The sequence below is a fragment of the Ambystoma mexicanum genome, chromosome 9 (assembly GCF_040938575.1).
Source record: "Ambystoma mexicanum isolate Mex_15411 chromosome 9, UKY_AmexF1_1, whole genome shotgun sequence".
Classification (NCBI taxonomy): domain Eukaryota; kingdom Metazoa; phylum Chordata; class Amphibia; order Caudata; family Ambystomatidae; genus Ambystoma; species Ambystoma mexicanum.
The window spans coordinates 268,809,950-268,831,550 of record NC_090931.1 but is presented as its reverse complement, the minus strand read 5'-3'; the positions used below and the strand labels follow the sequence as shown (position 1 = coordinate 268,831,550).

At 49.7% G+C, this 21,601-nt stretch overlaps 1 protein-coding gene across 3 annotated transcripts in view; it reads left to right on the top strand.

The window, feature by feature from the left end:
• The first annotated feature begins 1,968 nt into the window (after positions 1 to 1,968).
• LGALS9 (galectin 9) overlaps positions 1,969 to 21,601 on the top strand; it is a 148,968-nt gene continuing 129,335 nt past the window's right edge. The window contains exon 1 of one of the 3 annotated variants that reach the window (XM_069614607.1): positions 1,969 to 2,289. In XM_069614607.1, the coding sequence (XP_069470708.1) occupies positions 2,251 to 2,289 (39 nt within the window). In that variant the 5' untranslated portion in view covers positions 1,969 to 2,250. The remainder of the gene's footprint in view (positions 2,290 to 21,601) is intronic. The other 2 variants (XM_069614609.1, XM_069614608.1) reach the window with 2 other exon arrangements.

Below are 21,601 nucleotides of genomic sequence, written 5' to 3'. Positions count from 1 at the left end.
TTCACAAACATTTTAATCTGCTTGGACCCTTGTACCACACACAGGGACTATAACACACGCCGCAGATTGTATGCCTGTTACCACCCTCTTGACCACAGGACCCTTGGGGGCAGCTCATAGTTCATTGCAAAGCCTGCTACATCTTTAGCTCTATAACATAATGTGTTCTGCCAGGGTCTCTCCCAGTGTCCTAGCGCGGTCCTTCTAGATACAACACATACTCAAGTGTCAATGCCACCAACCAGTCCAGCGGCGTTGCTAAGGGAGCTATAACCCCAGGTCTTTTGGTTATAGCCCTGGATAGAAGTGCAGGGTCTACAACCAAAAGGCTAGTTAGCCCCGATTCCCGACAGTCTCAACATTAGCCTAGCCCCAGATGTTTTTCAGCCCTAGCAACAACCCTGCCAACTACATAGCCATACCAGCACTCAGGACTGTGGTATTTCTGGCCCGCACTCATGAACGCCATATGTTTAGCACATGCCTCCCTTTGTAACCAAAACCTCTTTGTTTTTGGCAAAACCACTCACCTCAAGGCCACCACATATTTCAAGATTCGCTATCGAAGACCACGTTATAGTCTAATACCTTACCGTTAGTTTGAGTAATAATAATATTGTTTACAGCACTAAGAAGAGGGAGGTATCCACCATGAAGCACTAGATGCGAACGTGATATTATATTGTGTTAACGACCCATTCCAAGGGCTGGAACAGGTGGCAACATCCCGGCAGCCCGAGTTAAAGGCCTGAGTGAAGCAAGGGCACTGGGACGTTACCACCCATTCCAGCCCCTGAAACAGATTGTTAACCCCATTAGCACCCTTTCCAAGGGCTGGGACGGGCCTAATACAAAGTATTTTCTTTCCTGTGAACAGAAGTAAAATACTGTTCAAAGATGGTCACCATGGAATGTACAGAGCCTCTCTTCCCTTTCCATGGCGGCCAGCCGGAGCAGAGGTGAAGGAGAGGCAGCAGCTGCGGCGGTGGCGGCACGGGATGCTGTCACAATGAGGTAAGTAGTGAGGGGGGAGTGAAAAACGGGAACGGAGGGTGGGGGGAAGATGGCAGCTTGGAACATGGGCTGAGATCGCAAGATTCAGCTCGCGTGCCTTGCCTCCTGAATGGCCGGCCCCACCTCCAACGGTGCTCATTATTATTATTGGTAAACATGAAATAATGGCCCGGGGTTGGATGGAAGATTGTTAGGGGGTTCTCTGAGTGGGCCCTTTATGGGAGACAGGTGAACTGTCCTGTTGGGAGTTGTAAAATGAAAGTTTGGCTGGGTTACGTTCAGGGAGCTGTGGGTTATACCGTGAGGGTGGCCTGATGAAAGGGACCAGTGGGGGAGATTGCAGAGTGGGCATTTCTTTTGTTGTGTAATTGTTCTTAAATGTTTTAAAACTAGAGCAACACATGATGATAAAATATGTTCAATGAACAGCCCAGTAAATCACTTGTAAGCTTAAATGCTTTTGGGTGTTTTATTCAAGGCTTTTTTCCAACCGTTGAACTGGTGCGCATGAACTTGAAACAAAACGTGTATTGTCTTAAATTGTATTGTTTTAAACCTATCAATAACTTGCAAAATGTAAAATTTTTAACCAGCTTGGTGAAATATAGGTTTACTTAAGCCAGTTTGGCTTATTGACCCTCATCTAATGTGCCACCACCCCACGCCCACTCTCCCCCTGTTCTATTAGTGCCCTTGGATTAGCCCCCCCTCCCTCGCACGCTCCTCCCAATACTGATTTCTAGAGACACAACTGCAGTAGCAGACAGGTCTCAGCAGCAGGCACATAAACCCACCAAGCTGTCTTTGTTAAGCTCAATAAAAAGGAAAGTTGAAAAATGAACTGTTTCGAAATCCTTCCATTCCTGGCACTGCCTGGTGAATTTCCCAATAAGTGCGTAAATCACAATGTCATCATGTGACCCCCCCCCCCCCCCCCATCACCGGATCTCGGGGACAGATAGCTTGGCCCCTACACTGCCGAGTAAAGCAACACTAGCAGCGTGACCCTGGCGACACACACGCTGGCACAGGGCCCGCTAACTTCCTCCCAGGCCTCTGACAGACCCTCCTCCTGGCTCCAGTCCTGACAGGGCGGTGCCAGGGCAGACGCGGGGGGGCAGGGGGGGGGCGAGAAGTAAGAGTCCTCGTACAAAAAGGAGCCAGGGCCGTAGCCTCAGCCCCGCAGCAGCGCATCGCAGCACCACACGAAGCAGCCAAGGAGCAGGGGACGGCAAGATGCAGGTCGGCTGCCCCCAGAACCAGTACTTCAGACCGGTAGGTACCCTGCGGCAGCGCGCGCCATGCTCCCTGCCAGGGACCACCGCCCCCAACCCCTCCAGGAGCTTGGCTGCTCACATGCGTGGCCGCGACGGCTAATGTTCTACTCCCCCTTTGCACCTACTGTGTTAGTGGCATGGAACAGGGGTACACCGCTTTCAGCGTCTCGCATGTAGGTTCCAAAGGCCCTCAACATATGTTGCGTGGTAGCCGGAGTCAGGCAGGGCAGTTTTCCACAGGTCCGTTGGCTGGACAACGCACTAACGGTAACTTTCACATAATGCCCGCGGGCGATTACCCGCGAGCTCATATGTGCCATTGTGTTCTGTCATTGCTGTTTAAAACTCGTCAAAGTCGATGTATTGTGCTCCGGCAATCCATTGTGCTTTTGCAGAAGGGAAAAGCGTACACGGCCGAGCGCGCCACGCGTTCAATGTAGAACAGATGTGTGCGATGTATGCATTCTGTGTGTGGGGGCAGGCCTGGTAGACCCCACGGGCTACCCACTCTAGACCCTGCCTCTTCCCACTCCTGAATGCAAAGTTTTCAGGAAGTGTAGCTTCTATTTTTGACCTGGTATTGCTCTCCTGCCGGCTAGTAAAAAGACAAACCTTACACTGGTAATGGTTGTGTTCGTTTTGGGGATATTTCTGGCATTATTTTCACAGACCCATAATACCTTCGGGTGAGTGAGCATGGTGAGACTTAAGGCTGATGGGAGCTGTAGTCCCAAAGGCTGCAGACCCCTGTTAGTGGCCCAGTTGCTGACCGTAAAATGGTGATCTGAGCTCTAATCTCGGCACTGACATCCGAGACATTTGCAGAGAATCCGGGCAGATGTCACGAGACAGTAAATTGGATGGAGGCAACTCATTATTCACAGGACTCACGAATGTCACATTGGGACCTCCAACACGCTGCAGCATGCCTCGTTTCCCCACTACGCATATTCAACTACATTTACTCTCGGGAGGATAGCTCAGGGGCAACGCGCTCGCCTTGGAAGCAAGGCGATGCCGAGCAACACAAGTTTGATCCCTGGGTCTGCGATTAGAAACCTGCGCGTTATAAATATCCAATCACAATCTCATAACCCCCCCCCTCCCCCATGCTCAAGGGGCTGAACTAGCTACCCCTTTAAGAAGGCACAATGTTTCGAGACAGCCTGCATCACCTCCAAAGCATTCACAATGGAAACATGTGTCTATCTGGCCGAGAAGCTCCCTGCCTCCAGATGCCAATGCGCCAGCAGGTGCCAGACTGGAAACCAAGAACGGCAAGAGAGGAAAACTGAAAGAGGACTTTTTGCTGCCGCGCACCCGGCCTCTGGGTGTGGGCACCGCTCTTACCAGCTAGCAACCCAGATAAGACTGGCTCCCTCCATTCTGCCCTTCAGGGTAGACCTGTGGGCACCGCTCTTACCAGCTAGCTAGCAACCCAAATAAGACTGGCTCCCTCCATTCGGCGCTTCAGGGAAGACCTGTGGGCACCGCTCTTACCAGCTAGCAACCCAGATAAGGCTGGCTCCCTCCATCCTGCGTTCAGGGAGGACCTGTGGGCACCGCTCTTACCAGCTAGCAACCCAGATAAGACTGGCTCCCTCCATCCTGCGTTCAGGGAGGACCTGTGGGCACCGCTCTTACCAGCTAGCAACCCAGATAAGACTGGCTCCTTCCATTCTGCGTTCAGGGAGGACCTGTGGGCACCGCTCTTACCAGCTAGCAACCCAGATAAGGCTGGCTCCCTCCATCCTGCGTTCAGGGAGGACCTGTGGGCACCGCTCTTACCAGCTAGCAACCCAGATAAGACTGGCTCCCTCCATCCTGCGTTCAGGGAGGACCTGTGGGCACCGCTCTTACCAGCTAGCAACCCAGATAAGACTGGCTCCCTCCATTCTGCGTTCAGGGAGGACCTGTGGGCACCGCTCTTACCAGTTAGCAACCCAGATAAGACTGGCTCCCTCCATTCGGCGCTTCAGGGAAGACCTGTGGGCATCCCTCTTCAATGTTATATCGCCAATCGCTCCACTCAACGTATTTCTTCATCGCTGGAACCCCCCTCCACTGCTTCCCCTGCCCATTCCAACTATCTCTGCTACCCCATATCCTACTCGTAACCCCCGCTCCATATGCACTGCGCTCCATTGCTTCCCACCTAGGTCAGTGCGCTCTACATCCAAAACAAGCACATATACATATGTGCCATGTAAATATGAAAAATAACAGTCATGGTGTGTGCTTGCCCCTCCCCCAACACACTGTTCTTTAATACAGAACTCGTTTGGATACTGTACACAAGGGTAGCCGGGTTTCTTCCTTCCCTCTCAGCGGCTGCAGGCAGGGTCGGACAGGGGCCTAACATTGTCTTGTGCACCCTTTAAAAAGTGGCCCACAATTGCAAATGACAATTCATTTCTTTTGTGACAGACTGTTTGATTAGTACCGAAGGGGGAGTTTATTGTTTTGTGATGCAAATTGTTCAAATGTAAAGAATATTTATTCAGCAACAATGGTCAAAACTACTATGCGCATAGTGAAGTAACTCATCGAACTGGCCAACATTGCCCCAAAAAGTGGCCCTCTTTGACCCAATAAAACAGGCTAGCATTTTGCATTTTTGGTTCGGGCATTGCCCTATTGACCTATAGGCTAGTCAGAGCCTGGCTGCAGGTGTGTTCCTCATCATCGGTCCCAATACACAGGGCGGCCTAATTGTCCGCCTGCGGTAAGATTCAAGAGCCTGCCAACAATTGTCTCTTGATTAAGGGGCTGAGCAAAGCTATTGAGGGGGCATACATGTGATTTCGTCATTAAAAGGGATGTGGCCCTCATAATTGTTCATGTGTAGCGCTTTCAGCCACCTCCTTGTGGCTTTGTAGCACAGTAACTTGCAAGGGTTGCTAATGCTCACCACCCGGATACTCACGTAGCCACCACCAGAGAACTAAAGCTCTGGAGTCTAACCTGAGACCTGCAGAGGGCAACCAGATGTTTGCAGCAGATGCATTTACCCACTGAGCTGACCAATCAGATTTTTACAAAGCTCATAAAACAGGAAACCAGATATAGGAAAGCAGGTTCCAAGAGAGACTTTGAAAGACCTGCATTGTGTTAGATTGCTGATAAGACTATGCGTTCAGAGACAGCTACGGTGGTGGTTTGGCGCAGTATAAAAGCCTGTTAACATACCTACAGTAGGCATTAAACCTAGAGATGCCGATACTTTAGTTGCTGTGGCATCGTAGTGCAAATGCTAGCACTGAAAAGTTGAAACGATCTGATTTGTGGCTATGATAAATAAGGATCTATGAATGTTTGCTGGCTTTTTTTTACCGCCCTACACTTTTGCTGATGTTTGTTTTACCAAATGTAACACTTTTTTGTACCTCAAAATGTGGTGGGAGACCCCTCCATCCCTCCCTTAAAGCTCCCAAACCTCACAGCTACCTTACCCCAAATTGCCATCTTCATTGTGCGTTAAAAAAGTGGTAAAAAATTAGGCAAAAAGCAATTCGGCAAAAGTGGGTGATACCATCAATAGCCATGCTTGCCGACATAAGGGACACACAATGTGCTAAAAAGCCACCCTCGCCCATGTGCCATAAATTAAGTAGTCACAATATGGCCATCTTGGCAGCAATAGGCAGTGCTGGCGATTGGGCCGGCACCAGATGTGTAGCCGGATCTCGGGATCGAGCCAGAGTCAGCATTGGGGGGGGGAGTAAGTGCCCGCGAGCAAGCTGTAACTTCCACTGGTGACCCCATGCAAGGGGTCACAAGAGGAAGTTACAGTCCTCAGCCATGGCCTGGTCCTCAGCCACCACACGGTTATTTATTTATTTATTTGTGCAGTGTTTGTCGGTTACATGGATCCAAATTATATATTTATTTATTTATGCAATGTTTGTTGGAAACCTGTATCCGACAAACATTGCATAAATAGATAAATATACAGGTATCCGATGCTTGTCGGATACCTGTATATGTATTTATTAAGCAATGTGGGTCATATATAGATATCTGACAAACATTGCATACATAAATAAATAATCCGGGTCCATGTCCACACGATGCAGCCACCCAACTGCTTTCAGAGGGGAGCTGCAGGAACTGTGCGGGTTCAAGTAAAAGAAATCATTGTTTATAGCTACAGAAATCACCCTCTTTGAATAGTACCCAAGGGGGAGTTTTATTTACAAAATGGGATGCAAATCGTGCATTTTAAAGAATATTTACTCAGCAACACTGGTCAAAACTATTATCCGCACAGTGAAGTAACTCATCACAAGTGCCATAGAAGTGGTTTAAAGCGGAATAAATATATAGTTTGGAAAAGACACAGCGTTAAATAAATAGCGCCGTTTGAAACTATTATTTCGGACAGTTCCTTTGATCGGAGGTCAACTGCCCGCTCCTCCCCCATAAACCCTGCCACCTCGGAAAGCGCCCCCACCCCAACTCCACCCTAGCCCAGCCCTTGTGAGGTCCCCCACCAACTGTTTTCCATTTCCACCACTGGCCACAGGTATGCATTGGCCCAAAAGATCCGCAGCCCCATTTACCCTACCTGCCTAAACAGCCGTGGGCTGTCGCAAGCATTCAGCTCAGTCTTCGCTCGTACTCTTTAGGCAGGTTGCCCTCGTCCATATTGGACTCTGCTACTATGGGCCAACGCTTAAGTTATAAGTTAAACCAATTGTTAAAAAAGAAAAGATATTTCCCACCACACCCCAAAGAGATGAGAAACACTGCCCACTTCTGTCTTATGTGCCACAAATGTGAGGCTATGTCTCTGCCGCCCTGACCTATGCTATTATATGCCTGGCCCATTACATAAAAAGATCAGGACAAACCCGACAAGGCCGACACCAGTGATGTTCTGTGACTCTGTGAAACATTCCTTAAAGCCCCATTGGTGTACGATTTATGTAGTGCTGGCCTAGCAAGAAAGCAGCATAGGACTGTACAATAGAGTAAGCAGTCAATAGCAGACATTAGCACCCTTATGGGGGGGCAGCCAATCAAGTGGCTAGGAACGTGGGTTGAAACCGGCAATCTCAGCCCGCGTTCCAAGCCGCCTGACTGCTGGTTCCCCGCCACCATCTTCCTCCCCCACCCTCCGGCCCCTCTTTTTTTTTTTTTTAATAATTCCCACCCCCCACTTACCTCATTTCGCAGCTGCTCCTTCCTCTCGGACCCGAAGGCAGCCATGGCAGTCACTTTTGAATAGTATCTTCATTCCAGAACCACAAATGGGACGTCACTACGCTCGGGGCTGCCGGGCCGTTACAGCCCTTGGAACGGGTGCTTAACGTCACAATAGGAAGGGGCAGAGGTGGGGATGACCAGAAGCGGAATGCTCATCTCTTCTCAATCCTGATAATGACTGGCTATTCAATGGCAGAATCTGTACTTGCTCTGAAAAGGCTGCCACGTTATGCCAAGCCATAACATAAACTTTTCAATCTTTGGTGTCCCGGTTTATGGTAGCAGATCCACTCAAATCGTTATGATATGTTAAATACACAGATGTGCAAAAGTGGCCAATTTTGCTTCAGCCAATTTTGTGAAATTCTTCACTAAAGATCTCAAATTTCACGACATTGGTAAAGTCTGGCAGGAATAAAGTCTGCAGAAACAGATGTTGCTGCTTTCAAAACCTGCAACAGCTTGCCAAAAAGTCAGAACGTTTTCACTGAGTTTGCTGAGGAATTCTCCAGCAAAGGTTTCACTGCAGTTTTCCACTATTTACTTGAGTTGTCCAATTACTTTTCTGAAAAAAAACTAGAATTTAACATTTGCTGCAGATTTTTCCAGCAAATCAAGTAAAGCCTCCTTCCCAGAGTTGTACACAAATTTTACTAATAAAAAGTCCTGCAGATTAATTTTCAGCAAGATTTATTTCAGCAAAGTAAGCGGAAACTCTTTACTAGCGAATTCGGTATTAGTATAATTGCTCGGTTTTATTTGATCGAATGTTACATTTGACCGAATTTGGTCAGTAACATATGATCGAATTAACCAAACAATTAGGCTGATCCTTACTGAGCATGTGGAGTGGGGTTTGTGGGGATGTCCCCGGCTCCCTAAATTCGGTCTGTATCCACAGTGGGGGGTTGCAGGGTCGTCCCCCGCTTCCTTAATATTGGAGGCGGGGGAACGGAAAAAAAAGAAAAAAGGCACCCTGCGGCGTTAGATCTGACCCGCGTTAGAAGGCCAGATCAGACGCTGCAGGGCTGAAGTGGACCGGGTGACGGGAATCTGGTAAGTGGGGACGGGGGTTTCGGGGTGGGGGGTTGGTGTGAGTGTGTTTCATCCTCGGAGAACTGATCACATGTGGGCTCCTTCTTTTCGAACAATTTGCCGCGATTAGTTCTCAGATGGTCAAACACAACCAAACCACAAATTCCACTACATTTGTTGACAGAAAAATCTGCAAATTCGTTTTTTTGCAGGATTTTATCACCGTAATTTTGCTACACGTATAATTGGAAAAAAATCATGATTTTGAAATGTCAGGAAGTAAAAAATTATGCATTTCTCACAAATATGCGTTACAAATTATTTGCACACACCCTCGTTACATCTTTCCTATAGCTCCTAGTTAGGTCCACACTTGACTTTTTGGTGTGGATGATTGCAGAGAAAGGCTAACGGGGAAAGCACTTGGATTCTACAAGAGAAAGAGCGAAGTCGCTCCGACTGACCGCCAAATAGCCTTCCGTGGCTTGGATCTGTGGATGGAAAAGCTTCTAAATGCTTTTGGGCTAAACGAGAGAAAGCCCAGCCCCTGAACCAGGGTGAAACCAGCTGCATTGCCCTAGTCGAGCACAAGCACCTGGGTGGCGAATACTTCACAATGCGTTTAGGGAAAGAGTGGGGACCAAAGGGGTAAGTAGGGCAAGGAATCTATCCACCTCAACACCTAGGCCATCACATCACCCCACGCCCACACATGAGTCGCTAGACGCTGCCCGCCCCTCTCCTCCCTGCCACCCAGCACAGCTGTACCCCTCCTCTGTGCCCCTCTGTATCCCACCAGCCTGCTGTATATCGGTTCTGTTGTTCTCTGAAAAGTGCTCCGTAATGCATCTGTGCTGTTGTATAACTCTATAAAGCGCTTCATTATGCATCTATGCTGTTGTAAACCTCTGTAAAGCAATTTGTTATGCATCTGTACCGCTGTATACCTCTGTAAAGCACCGCGTTGCTTCTCGAAGCCAGGTCACGCTTAATAAATACCATAATACTAACAATAACAATACAAGTAGAGGACACACGGCTTGTAAAGATGATGTGTATCTCCACTGAAAGCCAGCTTGACGCCGAGGCTGGTGGTATGGCTCTGTAGAAGCTCCCGCTTCATCTCGGCCACCGACGGCAATTTCACCAGAGTAATCTCATGTAAACGCTCCAAATACAACGTTTGGAGTGAGGAAAGGATGGGGAGCCGACTGTTCGAAAACTCAGGGTTCGTACACCCTGCCTTCACCCTTATTGAAGTGTTTTTGTGTGCGCCCTCAAAGGAAGGAAGATGGCGGCCGCTCTGTCCTGGAGCTTCAGAGAGAGAGCGCGAGTGGAGAGGAGCCTAAGCCGAGGAGAGAAACGCGCACTCCTTGCAAAAAAAAAGAAATAATGGACAGGAGCAAATCAAGCAGAAGGAAGCCATGCTAAAGCTCTATATGCAGAGGAGCTCTAGCCCATAACTCAAGTAATCAGCGGACCCGGAGGGCAGGTGATCCTCCCACCGAGCGGCAGTTTCGTAGTGAGGCAGAGACGGACGAGACCCCACACGGAAGAAATGGAGCAGAGAGGGGGCAGCAGCTCAATCGGGGACCTGGTGCATTCCGCACCCAAACAACGCGACATCGCTATAGGGAAAATACCAGCTGGGAAACAAAACGTGGTGCAATCACAAGGCTATGCCCAGTTTAGATGGCAGGGCCTGAAGCCTACTTGGCCCGCAGGACAGGTGGTCATGGGCTGGAAGCTCTCAACTGTCTGCGCCAACTCCTCCAACTGAAGACACCACAGAGAAGTAAGCAGACAAGCCGAACCATCGGGGCAGGAGCCCGGGCCACACAAGGTAGGCTGTCAGTGTCCTGGAACGGGGACCCATCGCCCATTCTCTTTACCCCCTCCCTGCCACCTGAGTTGACAGCGATTCGGGGTTTGTGGGGGGCTTTGCCTACAATAGCAGTGGCTACTGGAGTGACCGGCCAGGGCCACAGCACTGCGGGAAGTGAAATTCCCCTTCATTGCACCCTGGAAGCCACTCTCGACCCAACAGCTGGGGAATGACCTCCCCAACCAATATCAATACAGAATACTGATCCCAGCTCTACTCTGCTCCGGCCAAATGGGATTTGCGGGGACCCTAACTGGCCGCAAAGGTTCTTCGGATCTTCTTCCAAAGAGTTTATCCACCTAAATTGCCCCGTAACCTATAGGGGCTGTTGCAGCTGGACAAATACTTACACCCCCGGATTTCGCTGTGGTGTATTGCCGTAGCTGCTGCAGCCTGATCAGGGCAGTGGGAGGGGGACACCCAAATATCCAGCACTGCAAGGGACCCAAGCAAACTCAAGAGACTGGAACCCCATCTGCCGCTTCCCATCCACCCGGCTACAGTGCTCCCAGGGGGTACTGGGCACCCTGTGCACCAGTTAATCAATGGGACTAGGCCCGGACTGTCCCTCAGACGCACCAGAGGGGTCAAGCTATTAAGACCCTTGTTCAAGCACTAGGGAAGGAGGCGGGGTGGACTATTCCCTCGCTCGAATCATAACCTGACGATCGGGAGACCGGTGCCCTCCCGACCCCCCCTGGAAGCCAGTGGTGAGGCCTGGATCCTCTAACTCCTAACGCTTTCCCTGGCCACGGAGATCATATGCCGGGGGACATCAGGAAACTTATTTAAGGTGGGGGGAAAAAGCCTGCTCTATCAACCCCATCTTGGATGGCCCCCCCATCAGCGCAATACATCTGGGGTGTCCAACAAGGGAGCCCCTGTCTCTTTGATAAATAGGGAGAGAGATGGCAAAAGGGGGGAGAAACACCAAGCAATTGGACATTTCCGCATTACTGAATTAACCCGCCTCTGAGAAAAAGAAGGGGAGCAAATCATGGGCAGCAGAGAGCAACCCTCTCACTCAATCCGTCACAAAATCAGACCTGCAGGAGCTACTGGCGGCCCGACAAGTGAATTTCACAAAGGAACCGAGGAGGTCATGAGCAAAATATCCACACTGGACAAGCGGGTGGCATCAGTGGAAGACAGAACAGCTGACATCGAGAACACTCTTTGTGAACAAACATTAGAAGCAGAAGAAATTAGGGATAGTGTTGCCAACCTTGAAGGTAAATGCGGAGCATTAGAGGCCAAACGAGAGGATGCCGAGAACCGCTCAAGGCGAAATAACATATGCCTATGGGGAATCCCAGCCTCGGTCTTGGATGCAGACTTGGAAAGCTACACAAAGGATCTGTTTGGATTAATAATTACACTACCCGATGAAGCCCCGCTAGAAATAGACAAAGTTCACCACACGAGAGCCCAGCAATCCTTCGCTGCCCCCCCCCCGGATGTCTTGGCAAGAATCAAGTTCTTCAAAATGAAAGAGGAAATAATGCGTGAAGCCAGGAACATCAGACCTCTTCAGTTTAGGAGGGCGACCATAATACTATTCCAAGACCTCGCCAATGCCACTCTCCTTAAGTGAAAAGCGTTGAAGTACCTGACTGAGTGGCTGAGGGATAAGAAGGTTCCATACCACTGGGATTTTCCGACCTCCCTCATTTTCACCTGGGAAGGTAAACAGAAACAAATACACTCGCCAAAGGAAGCTGAGAAGTTCCTAGAGACGGGAGTGGAGAGCGAGGGTTCGGAAAGAGAATCAGCCTCCCAGGACTCAGCAGAAATATCAACCATGAACACCTGGACGAGAGCGAACAGGAGGCGCTGCATCAGGGCCCTCCCAGGAAAAACAGGAATCCTGGACTGAAGGCAGCACCTCTTCCACTCCCATAATTACAGAACCGGAATCTCCCTTTGGTGTTCCCAGAGGTCAGAAAATACTGAAAAGCGAGCAGGAATGAGGCAGACGGTGAACTTCCATCCCACTGTTGCAGCATTCAGATTGCTGTCCATCCCAGGTAACCTATAAGCGGGGGGAGTCCATCTCAGATCCAATAATGGGGCCCAAAGATTGTTACGTTGGTAAACATTGAATCTGCATACTTGGTAAACCCTCATTTTGCATTATGAAGTTATGCTGCTTATCCTGCATTAGGCCCTGAGGTCCTTAGTTGTCGGTGGCTGGACTGAGCCGGATAACCCGTTGGTGGAGGGCTGTTCCTGACCATTATTAGTGGGGAGGGGGGGTTTAAGAAGGGAGGGGTGGAGTTTTGGGGAACAGGCTAGGGGGGAAACTTTACTCTGGGAAATTTTAAAAACTGAAGGCAACAAGGCAGCAACATACAACGAGTCACATATGAGGGTATCTCTATGAACACAATTAGAAGCATCCACGCCAGTTGCTATTATGGGGTCTAGCAGTGAACGTGAAATAAGCATGCTAACATGGAATGTTCAGGGACTCCACTTCCTGGGTAAAAGAAGGCCCATAGAGCGCAGATTCACACAACTAGCAGGCGACATCATATGTCTGCAGGAAACCCACTTACTCCAAGTAGATGAACGCTGAATCAGATTTCAAAGGTTTAATAAATCATACTTTGCCACCTCGGGGGGAAGGGGGAGGTGGGCATCTTGCTCAGTGAAAAAGTGCCTCTTACCCAAATTACAGTAAAAATGGATCCCAGGGGTAGATTCCTACTGCTTAAGGGCCTATTTCTGGAACAGCCACTCACCATAGCAGCTATCTATTCCCCGAACAACGAACAGGAGAAATTCCTGCGTGACCTAATTCCAACAATCTTAGCATTCGCAGAAGGACACCTCTTGATTGGGGGGGACTTTAATGTAGTCCCATTAAACTCGCACTCCTACCTTCTCTCAGGCATTGGGGCTTGCTAACTTCCTTAGAGAAACAAAGACAATTGACATCTGGCGACTAGCTAATGTAGGCTCGACTGAGTTGACCTTCTACTCTAATGCTCACAAAGGCTTCTCCAGATTGACCTGATTCTTATGCCAGGGGTTCTGTTCCCCTGCCTGGAGAGGGTACAAATCCACATGAGGTTTCTATCAGATCATGCCCCTGTCACAGCAGATCTGTGGATAGAGGGCTCCCCAGCCCCTCCCCAAATATTTTGGAAACTACAAGAATCTACCCTCCTGGACGATGTTATAAAAAGAGAACCGGGCGAGACCCTTGTCCACTATTTCAAAGAGAATACAATTAGCGGATCCCCCATGGCCATGATCTGGGACTCCATGAAGCCAGTTATGCGGGGGGCTCTGATCAGTGCAGTAGCAGATCAGAGAAGGGTCTCTCAACTCCAGGGCTCTAAACTTGAAGCAGAAGTAGCAGATCTTGAAAGAAATTACAAAAAGCGACAAACACAGAAAGGGGAAAGGGACCTCAGAAAAGCCAAAATAGCTCTAGAAATGCACTGGGCAGACAGATCAGCTAAAGCCCTGGCATATACAAAGCAATTCTACTATATCAATGGGAACAAGGCAAACCGTGTCCTGGCATACAAATTAAAAAACGTCCACAATAGAAATAACATTTTAAAGCTTAAGGGGGAGGATGGGAACATGCAATTTATTGATCCCAAAAAAAGGAAACTGATGGCTGAACACCACAGGCAAATCATGGCGGGGACCCCTATCACGCCTGATATCCAAGTGGAGTACTTACGTCTCAATGAGCCCAGTCCGGGACCTTTTAGCCCCTTTAGAGCGGTCGATCTTAATGGAAGAAACTGCAGAAGCAATTATGTCCCTGAAAAACTCAGCCCCGGGCCCTGACAGGCTCACAGACATTTATTTACAAGACATACCCATATATCCTGGCCCTATTCAACTCGTTCCTCACCACAAAAACTATTACCCCACCAATGGCAGAATCATTAACCATTCTCATCCCCAAAACAGGTAAAGACCCACAGCTCTGCTCCTCCTATAGGCTGATCACATTAATGAATAATGATGGTAAAATGTTCTCCAAAATTCTTTCTACAAATCTGAGCAATGTTTTCCCAAAATTGATAGACCAAGACCAGACAGGTTTCATCCCTGGCAAAAGTACTCATGATAATATTAGGCGCACAATTGACCTGATAGAATCTGCAACCAGGAAGGGAGAGAAATTGGCAGTTATTTTTCTAGGTGCCCATAAGGCATTTGACCTGATGGATTGGGGATACATCAAGGCAGCTCTGTCTTACTTTGGTTTCGGCCCTAACTTTGTAGCTTGGGCAATGTCCAATTACCAAAACCACTCTACTCAATTAAGAATTAACGGGCCCAGTATCAGACACGATCCACATAACCAGAAGCACTCGCCAGGGATGCCCTCTATTCCTGCTGATTTTCGCCCTATCAATGGAACCGTCTGCTTGCAAGCTGCGACAAAATGCTAACATAATGGGCCTTACGGTAGGCAAACGGGAATATAAAATGGTCATGTATGCCGATGACGTCCTCCTAACAATCGCGCAGATGGATAAATCAGCTGGAGCCCTGTGGGAAGAAATTGAGGCCTTTGGGAGGGTCCGTGGTTTTAAAGTGAACTATGCTAAATCATCCGCATTGGCAATTAACATACCGCACAAACAAAGAGTAACGCTCGCCCAGTCATCCCCATCCCCTGTTCTGCATCCAGTATTGAGTACTTAGGAGTCCAAATTCCCAAAACACTGAGCAGATATACCAACACAACTTCCCACCACTATTTAAGGAGCTACAAAAAGATCTAGAACGATGGGAAAAGCAGGAAATCTCTTGGCTGGGAAAATAACCGCGGTTAAAATGAATATGGTCCCGAGGTTTAACTACCACTGTACAGCCCTCCCAATAAACATCTCTTAAGCAGACCTGAAGAAGCTGCAGAAAAGTGTAATGAAATGTATCTGGGCAGGGAAGATCCCACGCATTGCCAGGCAAATCATGACACGTTTTAGGGTCCTGGTGGCCTGAGCGTCCCAGACCTAGCCAGAATCTTCCGAGCCGCTCAGCTCTCTCATGCATTTGCTTGGGAATCCTTGGCAGACCACCCCCAGTGGAAGCAAATTGAGGAGGCATGGTGCTCGGGCCCTCTCTCCTCTTTTCCACATATAGTGCCCATGAGGAACCAAGCAGACCTGAGGCCCCTTACAACCACGAATAATACTGTTTCAAATTGGAAACAAGCAGCACGCAAATGGGGTTGCACGGGCACGATTGGTCCCCTCACACCAATTTGGGGTAACCCAGATTTACCCCTGGCATCCCCCCCAATAGATTCACAATCTGGTGGGTGGGAGGCCTGAGAAGACTCAGGGACCTCCTGCAGGATGGATGCCCCCTCACATTCATAGTCTGTAAAACAAAGTTTAAGGTCCCAGAATCCGAACATTTCCACTACGCACAAATAAGACACTGCACATCACACAGCGAGATCAAAGAAAAAGGAGTGAGGGACCTAACTGCGTTGTAAAGGACCCTCACAGCATCCACTCCCAGAGGCAAAATCTCCACTCTATACCAACTGTTAGACAAAACAGATCCTTCCAAGAAGGAGAAATACATGCTCAGTTGGGAAAAAGACCTAGGGCGCACACTAGAAATAGAAGATTGGAGCAAAATATAGGAAAGACTACATAGCAGCACCAAATGCATTACAAACAGAGAAGGGGGATAGAAGGTGTGCTACCGGTACTGAATGTGACTCCTGAACTGCTAAACAAAAGCACCCCTACTATGCCCTCAGGCTGTTGGAGAGGCCAAAAAGACACTGGAACCCTGTTTCACTTGCTATGGACCTGCCCAAAAATTACAGCATTCTGGCGTGCAGTATTGGAACATATTAAGCTGATCACAGAGTTGGAAATCCCTTGGGATTCAGGCATAATATTAATGGGGGACACCAAGGAGGGGGCATTCCCATTAACAGGTCAGATAGCCAAATTAATCACACACCTCTTCACCGCTGCTAAGATCTCCATTGTGCGTCTGTGGAAACATCCTAAGGCCCGCCTTAGCCTATCAGGTGGGCAAACTGCAGGGACAGTGTGGTGTTGGAAAATATCACTGCCATGCGGTTGGGGGATATTACGAGCTTTCAGAACATTTGGGTGCCCTTCATGAAATATGCAGAGAAGTACCCAAGCCTGACTCGCCGCCCCCCATGACTCGATGGCTCACATAGACCCTCCAACTGTAAAGAGTATCTGACCCTCCCAGGGAAATTATCTGGGTGGGGAAAGCCCACTAGAGAGACTATAACTGACCCCCAGGGATGTTCGGCCCTTATGACAATATCCTCTTGTGTGATGGTTGAGTCTGTAATCACATTCTTACTCATGCTGGTATGATTATTGTATGCCTTCCTGAAAACATCTAATAGAAAGATTCTGTTGAAAAAAAAAAAAGACTGTGAGGATGTGCTCATGTTGTGTGGTGGCTGTCAGAAGGCCCGCAGCTGTGTTTTGAGCTTTTCAGAGACTGCTTATCAAATATTCTGGTGTTCCTAGATTTAGGCTATTTTCGTAATCGAGCCAAAAGGAACCTCGGGCTACTACCGTGATCACCCCAAAGTCAGAAATGACCGACCACCTGAGACATCTGAGGTGCCAAGGGACGCTTGTAAGGTTTTATATTTTTCAAAGTCACGGCTGGTGAAGGGTTTGATCCCAGAGTTGTTGGCCATGGAATGTTGAGGTCAGGACAAGGCAGACCCAACACCCGAGCCTTTGGCTTAATGGAATTGATTCAGAGAGCACTGTTCCCCGTCCAGTCATCCAGGGCTAGAAAGTGGTCTTTGATGGTGTTACCCCCTTTGGGAGTATATTAAAACAACAAAAACAAATCCAATGTCCCAATGAAAGTAGTCATGGGCCAAGGATACATTTGAAAAAACTGAAGATATTGCCAAACCCAAAGCAACAACGCAAAGGACTTCAGATAGAAAAAGGGAGTGTGACAGTGTTCAATGTATCAGGAAGGACCTGAACAAGGAAGGGCACTGCCATTGACACAATTATGTCATAGGTAGAACATATTGTTGATCAATGTGTGTTATGTTATGTGGGTTTTACACTGCGCAAAGCACCACTGTAGTGGTCTTAAAGTGCAGAGTCCTTGTCCCTGGGAGAGCTAATTGTGACCCTGCCATGGTGGATTTATGGTGCCAAAGTCTGCCGAGAGGGCCAGCAGTACAATGGTTCCACTCCATATGTGTAGCCGAAAGATCAAGTGTGGCTATCCAATCTCATTACATGCCCATGGTAGGCCCAAGAACTACCTACAGTGGATCCAGGAGACCACTGGCTTAACCAGGCCCTGCTGGCATTTTACCACCATCTGCTCCAAGAGCCTGGCAGAGCAGGAAAGCTTTGATAAACTGGTGATGCTGCGCCCACAGTTGATCTCTATAGAAGAGGGGACGGGTGGTGGTAGAGAACACCTCCTTTAATTAAATGCCCCCTGGGTGCAGGCCGCTAACCTGAGGGACCTTGTGTGTGGCAGGGACTGGCTGTGTCTTGCATAGGTGGGCATCCCTCGCCTTGATGATGACATGTGTGAGCGTGCTGTGATGTCACCATGCCAGTGAGAGAGCACACTGCATGGTGCTCACCAGCCCGCTGGCCTTTCTCACGGCAGCACGCCCCCGGCCTTACTTAGTGCCAGTAGCGGAGGCAGCTTTTGGTGCTGGGGGGTGGCTAATAGGGCACCAGCAAGAGGCTGGGGTTGCACTGGGGGCCATAGGGGATCCAGGGAGGGCGGCCACACTCCTGCCGTGCCACTGCTTGGGGCACTAGGCTCCATGCCTGTGCTTCCTACAATGGAGGGTTATGACGTTCTTGCATCGTCAGGCTTTTTTTCACCAAGAGTTTTGCCGAATATTTTCAGCTGAAAAAACTCATCGAAAGATATGGGGGCGAAAAATTGTGAGGTCGTGGGTAAGGGGATAAAAGGGGTTTGGGGGTGGAGAGAATAGGGACTAGATAATAGGGAAGGGGGTTTGGAGTTGAACCCCCCTAATTACAAAAAAGATTCTTTTTTTCGGCCGAAAATATTCAACAAAAAACTTCATGAAAAAAACCTGCTGATCTAAGAACATAGAACACATTGGAGACAGCGTGGACCGCAGGGTGGCATTTTCCATCCACCCAATTAGATTGAACTGAAGCTCTGCAGTATGCTCAAGTAGAAGGGGTACATGGTACCAAGGGAGTCGCCTGGTTGCACCGACTCAACCAGTATTTGAGGGGCAGGGCAAGAGAAAGTGAAAAGGGTCAATATCATAGGGCTCCTCCTCGCTTTGTGGGGCAAGGGGCGCTGGTAGTGAGCCATACTTGCCAACATGACCCATTCGAATCTGTAGGTGCTTATGGAGTCCTGGATTTTTTTTTCTTTGCATTCTGGGACTCGTAGTTCCACATTTCCCATTATAAAGCTCAGTCTACAAGTCCCAGAATGAAATGAAAAAAAACTAGGACTGGATAAGCACCTATAGATTGGAACTGGTCATGTTGGCAAGTATAGTGCTGCCAAACTTGCCAGTATGGAGGCCAAGCTTGGAAGAGGACCTAGCAGGAACTAAACCACGTGGGTAAATTCTGCGAAATCAGATGTGCTCAGTCCAAAAGGGGCTTCTTCGCAATACATCTTTAATTCTCTCCCACTGACTTTTATTATGGGATCAGATGGAGCACCTTTTAAAGCCAAATGAAGTTGCCGCATCCGTATTGCCGGGGATCGTTTACTTGGCTTCTTCCTTATTTTCTGTGTATGTGTGTATATGAGCTGCAGTGGCACGGCAGCAGGCCCACCACCCTGTGCAAGGAATAATCGGTGGTGCTAGCTTGCACCCTAGCATCCCATACAGACAAGGCAGGCCCCCCCACCCAACCTGTGCACCAATCCTGTCTCCAAGGACCCCCTCCTCGTTCCCTTCTTTACCTCGCAAAGACCTCTCACCCGTCTGCAAAGCAGTATGAAGGCGATACAAAATTCCTTTATAAATTTATTTTTATTGTCTTCACTTTAATGTTCTCTTTTTCGATTTCTCTGTATCACACCTCCACATTCTTGGTCCTTTTGTCCCTCCTGATAACATTGTTTTTTTGTGCTCTCGTGCTTTCTGTATTGCGTGGCTCGGCCTCTGTTTTTGGCTCTCTATCCCATATCTTTTTCTCCCTGCACCTGCCGCTATCCGCCGTCTCTCCTGTTGTCGCTTGTACCCCCTTCTGGTGTGTCACACCTTCCTGGTAGCATGGTATCTCCCAGGGCTCGTGCTCTGGTCACATGGTGGTGACCATGTGACCTACATAATAAAAGAGACTGGCCAGTTCCGGCTAGTCAGTCATGAAGGCATGACTGCTGTGTGTGTCTTTGCAGCAGCGCGATGCGGGCGCTGCAGACCAGGCGGAGGGCCTGTTGCTGCTAGGCCCTCCATCCGGACAGCGCCTCTGCTGGACAACGCTGTCCCTGATGTTTCCCCTCCATGCCAGCAGAGCCCCTGCTGGGCAACTCTGCACGTATGCCCCCCACAGAGCCCATGCTGGGCAACCCTGCATATGAGTAACGTTGGCAATGGCAGCGCTGTCTTTGTTGGTGGCCTGGGTGCACCCAGGCCATGGAAGAGCCCATGTGCTCACGGGCTGGCAGGGTGCCCCCTGTCAACTGGTGTCAGCTGGGTGCCCAGAGCATGTCGGCTGGGTTCCCCCAGCCTTGGTCTGCCTGGCCCGCCTGACTGCAGGCCAGGACATAACATTGGCGACGAGGAGGTGGGCCCTCCGTGCCATGTGGTGAATGCGGCTTCTGCCGCTCACTGAGAAGGAGCCCGCCCGACCGCCGTGGCTGTCCACCGTATTTTGTTGGGTCCTGCGAGGGGTCTGGGTGTTGTTTATTTCTGTTGTTTCTTTGTTCTTTTGTTCCCCCTCCCTAAGGAGGAAATGAGGGACGGTGCCCGGGGAGAGCGGCAGCATTGGCCGCAAACAGTGAGTGGGCGTGGCCTGGGGATCACTGGGCCCACTGGCAATGATGCCAGAGTAGTGCAGCGGTGTGGCTGGCAGCTGCTGGCGTCTCCATGTGAGTAGGAGCCGAGAGGAGCCGTGTGTGCCCGCGCTGCCCCCCATCAGGAAAGTGTGCAGGGTGAGGTGAAGTCACGTGTGTGCACACCTATTGTGATGTCACGTGTCCCGATATAACAGGGTCACGTGACATACTACCGCCGGATGTCAGAAATAAAGGTATCACCGGAACTGGCGTCTCGACGCCAGTCCGGGTTTAAGCAACTACGAGAGCAGTCGTGTGAGTTATTGCTGCACCGCCCCCGCGCACTGCGATTCTAACAGGCCCTGCACGCGGGCCTCATCTCGCAGCTGTCCTGCCTGCAGAGGCCTGCAGGCCTTCCATCACACTGGCGACGAGGCGGAAAGTGGGTCGCGAGCCCCGATAACAACGGCGGTTTTCGCACCCACGGACCCGCGTTTTTCACGATCGCGGAGCCGGCAAGCTAACGACGCCGGCCCCGCCCACGATCAAGAACACCATCCGGCAGCGGCGAAAAGCGGCCCTAGCACCCCAGGGCCCCAACAGAGAGAAAAAAAAAATAAAAAAAAATAAAAAATTTTTTTTTTACATTCATACATTCTCTCACGCTTCAACAACAGCCCAGGGAGCAGCATCTTTAATCCTGGCAACTACACCCAGCAGCAGATCACGACCCCACGACGTGGGTGAAGCAGGACACGCAGGCCTGCCGAACCAAAGCGCCGCACGTGCGACCACGCGCTGCAGGCCCACGCAGACCCAATCACCGCCACACAGCAAGCTACAACTCAACGCCGCAACGCCACATAACACAACATGTCCGACCCGACGTCCAGCCCATCGGAGTCCGGCGCTAGGTCCACGTCGAGGAGGAGCCTCACTGAGGAACGTACAGACCCCTCGCTAACCACGTTCATGCCACCCTTTGACCCGTTCACTAACGGAGCAGCCATTAGATGGGAAATATGGATACAACAATTCGAGATGCACCTCGACGCGAGAGACATCAATACGCCCAAAAAGATGCGCACTTTCCTCCTCCTCAACATAGGATCTGCCGCCCTGCGCCTATTCAATGCCACGCCAAACAGAGGCAGCGATGCCAACTACGCAGCAGCAAAAGCCGCCCTTTCCAACATGT